General features: G+C 29.5%; 1 protein-coding gene across 4 annotated transcripts in view; it reads left to right on the top strand.

The window, feature by feature from the left end:
* LOC100160543 (cyclin-dependent kinase 11B) overlaps window positions 1–2491 on the top strand; it is a 10778-nt gene extending 8287 nt beyond the window's left edge. For all 4 annotated transcript variants that reach the window (XM_016805842.2, XM_016805843.2, XM_016805844.2 and 1 more), the window contains 4 exons: window positions 1110–1399; window positions 1474–1703; window positions 1794–2065; window positions 2128–2491. In XM_016805842.2, the coding sequence (XP_016661331.1) occupies window positions 1110–1399; window positions 1474–1703; window positions 1794–2065; window positions 2128–2395 (1060 nt within the window). In that variant the 3' untranslated portion in view covers window positions 2396–2491. The remainder of the gene's footprint in view (window positions 1–1109; window positions 1400–1473; window positions 1704–1793; window positions 2066–2127) is intronic.
* Window positions 2492–4886: the final 2395 nt, after the last annotated feature.

The following is a 4886-nucleotide window of genomic DNA, read 5'->3' as shown; positions in this document are numbered from 1 at the left end:
GATATCGGAAAAATAAAAACGATATCTGCACAGTAAATGTTCTCATCTTTACAGTGTGAAAATTTCGTTTCTTAGTTATAACTATAGCCTTCTCGGTTCTTTCCCGCGCAAAACAGTTTTTGTTATGTTGTACGTTTGTAAGACGGAGATAACACATGCGGGTGTAGCGTCCTCTTAATGAGAAAAAAAATAAAGTTTAAAATATTTTCAAGTTCGATTTTTGAACAGTAAAAGATGCTTAGTAGTTTGGTTCTAATTTTTTTCACACTGAGTTCGAATTTCGAACCGAACCGAACATTAAGGGTTCGGTTCAGTTCGGTTCGAGATTCGAACAGTTCGACCCATCACTAATATTTATCAATGTTTAGATCATTGTAGACTTATAACATGTACACCTAATAAATATTTAACATTCTGTTTATTGTGATCACAATGGTTTATATATCAATTTGGTATGAATTGACCGCTTCCGCATTTTTATTACTAAGCCTCTTAGTAATATCTTTGATTATAAATAGTAGTATTTATAATCAATGGTAATATGTTGGTTTCAAATATTTAAACAGTAGCTCTATCGATTATTTAATATGATCTAAGATCCAAATAGATGACCACATTTTTTTGCAACCCTGCTGGTTATTTTTATTGAGTTAGATTATAGCAGTGACGTCATTTCAGTTTTTGAGAGGGGGGGGCAACATTTTTGACCGGCCCAAAAAAAAACTGAGAAAAAAAATCCGCTCACTAACAATTACATTACACTACATTACAATTGTATTTTTATCTCAATACAAATAACCTTCTTACATAATTTTATGCTTACTAGTTAGTATCAGAGGTTATTATCATAAGCATAAGTAACCCATTTTTTTGAGAGATAACAACAACTAAATAATTAATACATAGGTACAGGGATACTTATATATTACCTATTAGTTACTATATAAAGGCCTAAAAGTAGCCCATACCCGGCCCAACAGTGGCCTGTTAATGACAAGGGAGAGGGCAAATGCCCCCTGCCCCTCCCTCCCAAATGACGCCACTGGATTATAGTAAACAGACTATTAATTTTAGACCGATTTTCTGATTAATTTGTTTATAATATTTAGAATTGAAGAAGGGACTTATGGTGTGGTTTATCGAGCTAAAGAGAAACAAACTGACGAAATTGTGGCTTTGAAACGATTGAAAATGGAAAAAGAAAAAGAAGGATTTCCTATCACTTCACTGAGAGAAATCAGCACACTTTTAAAATCACAACACCCAAATATTGTGACCGTGAGGGAAATTGTTGTAGGCAGTAACATGGATAAAATTTTTATAGTCATGGATTATGTTGAACATGACATGAAATCATTAATGGAAACAATGAGGCAAAAAAAACAATCATTTACAGCTGGTAAGTTATTATTACTCCTTTTGATATTGATCAAAATAAAGTTTGCTTTAATATTTTCATTGTTTGGTTTTTAGCTGAAGTAAAATGTTTAATGCAACAACTTTTAATGGCTGTTGAACATTTACATGATAACTGGATATTACATAGAGATTTAAAGACATCTAATTTGCTTTTAAGTCATAAAGGTGTTCTGAAAGTTGGCGATTTCGGTTTAGCTCGAGAGTATGGTTCTCCATTGAAAGCTTATACACCTGTTGTTGTCACATTGTGGTATCGCTCACCTGAACTTCTGTTGGGTGCTAAGGTTAGTAAAATTACATTTTTAAATATATCTGATAAGCAGAAACAAAAACAATTTTGCTGATATCCGTTTGTTATTAAATTTATTTTCCAGGAATATTCTACACCAATTGATATTTGGTCTGTAGGATGCATATTTGCTGAGTTTCTTTTAATGGAGCCACTGTTCACTGGTAAATCTGAGTATGACCAGCTGAAAAAAATTTTTACTACCTTTGGTACACCCAATGAAAAAGTGTGGCCAGGATATTCAAGTTTGTCGTTAGTTACAAAAGCTTCAATGCCTGATTGTCCTCCAGCCAATTTTAAAGGAAGGTTTACAAAAGAAGGTGTTCTAACAGATATTGGCTATGATCTACTTAGAAAGTGAGTTAAATCATAGCAATATCATTAGTTTTTTCTCTTTACTTACTTTTTTTTTCTATTAGAATGCTTACTTATAACCCAAGTGCTCGCGTCACAGCTGAAGATGCACTTCAACAAAAATATTTCTCTGAATTGCCATTAGCTGTAGACCCAGCAATGTTCCCTACATGGCCAGCCAAGAGCGAAGGGGGTGCGAGAAAAGTAGCAGCAGCCAGTCCAAAACCACCTTCTGGAGGTAGGGATTACAAACAGCTTAAAGAAGACGAAGGATTTCACATAAATAATTTGGCAAGAGCAACCGCAGTACCAGCTTTTAGTCTTAAATTTTAACTTGGTGTTCTAATTTGTAAATAATAAATGACTATTGCTTTATACTTAATGGTAACATTATTTTTCTTTACAAATAAAATGTATTACGTATAAAAATTGTTTTGATTTGCTGTACAAACTTTGACTTCAGTCTTGTAAAAAAGTTACCTTACTCAGCTAAGCATTGTGATTTTCATTGTAAGTTTCTTCAAACATAAGAAAACTTTTTATTCAAATAGAGAAATTTATAGTATATCCATTTTGAATGCAAAATGTTATTAAAAAATAAATCCAATCAGTAGAGGTTTAGTGAAAACTTCAGGCGGGTGTGGGTGGGCAAATTTTAGTTACACGGACAAAATATAACGTGCAATAAAATTGTTTTTCATTCTTTTGCTGAAGACTGATCCATTTTATACTTGTCATGCTTTAAAACTTTCATAATAATTACTGTCGATAATTTTCCATCAATCATTTTTTTTTTATAATATAATTTGCTTCAATCAGAATCTAAAATGTGTTGTGATAGTATATTATGTAATACTGTAATAGAGCGGTGACCAACGGGTTATAATTTAAGAGGAAATGTAATTTTCTCAACAAAAATACAATTTACGCCTTACGGGAATAATTATCTTGTCCTGTTCTGAAGGATCAACCAAATTTGATCTTTTTTTTTTTTTTTTAAACTGATAGAGTTACATTTTAGTGTCCGCATTGAACTCCATTTTTAAATATTTTAATATCAAACTTTATAATAAAATGTTTTTAAAAACAAGATAGGTTTAAGTTTTTTTTTACAAATTATTTTATAATATTTTTTTAAATAAAAAAACTCGGAGTTCAATGCAGCCTGTAACCTGTAAGAAAACTTCTTTTAGATTAAAAAAAAAAGTGCGCAAGAGGGTCTTTGCTGTACAGTGAGTATGACACTATAATGGATGTGATTTGAATTCAATGATATTAAACAATTTGTAGGTAGGAAAAGCGATTCTGAAAGCGAAGACGGTCTGTCAGCCTGTAATATTATAACTTTATTTTATGATATTATTATGATTAAAGTACCTACCTAATTTATTTTATTATTCGGCATTAGTAATTTAGTACTACCTAGTACCTAATTACTATAGTACCTAGGATATATTGTAATGTTTACTGAAAAAAATTGTATCTTAAAATATAATTATATACTTTAAAAGTTTCAAGTGGCAGACAAGTAACCATGGGCCATGAATTATTTTTTTTTTTTAAATTACGACTAAATAACTAAAAAAAAATTGTAAAAAGCAGGTAAGTGGATGTCGCTCTGCTGTACAGTAGATTACAAGTGAGTCATTGTAAAATGGATTGTATTAGACTTGAATTCAATGATATAATATCATTGTATAAAAAAAACGATTCTGAGTGGATACGGTTTGTCAGTCTGGATATTTTATATTGTTATTATTTATATTGTCATGTAAGTTGAATTAATATTATAATATTATAAGTTTTTATTCGTGATAAAGGTGATAAGCAAAGCGTTACAAATTAAAATCCCATTTTTAGCGTTTTTTCGTAATTTTTCGGTGATTTTTCCCGTGGCATTAAATAACTATTGAGAAAATCGAAAAATGACCTCTTTAAAGTACCATCTTGATCCAATTTGCTAAAAGATAAGGTAATATATGTTGAAATCGAAGCACTCCTTCTGGTATAAATTTTGTATACAGGATATAAAAATAAAAAAAATAACAACATTGTAAAACCAATAACTTACTCGCTCCGCTCAGAATCTAAAATGAAAATGTCTATAAATAGCTCAAAACGAGTCAACATATTTTTAAAATTATATCATGTATAGAAAACTATAAAGTAAAGTTTTAGTAAAAATGTTTTTACAGTAAAGTTATTAGTTTTTGAGTTACAGCAAAACAAAAAAATCTTTCTATAATAATTTTTTAATGGCGAATATCCAATGTCTTAATAATTAACGCGCAAAAAAAATTTATTTGAGTCTCAGGTATACTTTTATGTGTTATTAAATGTAAGAAAGCTAATGGTGAATCATATTTTAAATTTTTAAATATTAGATATTATACATAAATATTTTTTTAAGAAAATCTAACTCAAAACAGTTTGTAAATTTTTGTGATTTTGACGAATTTTGTCAAAATCTAACTTCTGCAGGTGCTTATAAAAAATACTGTGAAATTATACGCTTGAATTTTTTTAATTCTCACTAACATATAATTAAGGTTTCTCTTAGCATCAAGCTTTCAAGTTTTTTTAACAGAGCCAACAATTTTTTAAAAAAATAATAAAAATTGAAATTTTTGTATTATGCAATATGCATAGGTATCAAAATATTTTGAAAATTTCTAAATTCTATTGAACATTCGGTGAAAAATCATGTAGGTGTCTACAATTATTTTTTTTAGAATTAGATACTTCAAAAATCAAAATCGAAATTGTATAAAAATATCTTTATGTAAAAATTCCAGTTCTTCCTTTTTCTGCCGCTTAACTAAAA

Source organism: Acyrthosiphon pisum, chromosome A1 (assembly GCF_005508785.2).
Source record: "Acyrthosiphon pisum isolate AL4f chromosome A1, pea_aphid_22Mar2018_4r6ur, whole genome shotgun sequence".
NCBI classification, from domain to species: Eukaryota; Metazoa; Arthropoda; class Insecta; order Hemiptera; family Aphididae; genus Acyrthosiphon; species Acyrthosiphon pisum.
The sequence above is the reverse complement of the archived record's forward strand: the minus strand, read 5'-3'. Positions and strand labels throughout refer to the sequence as shown.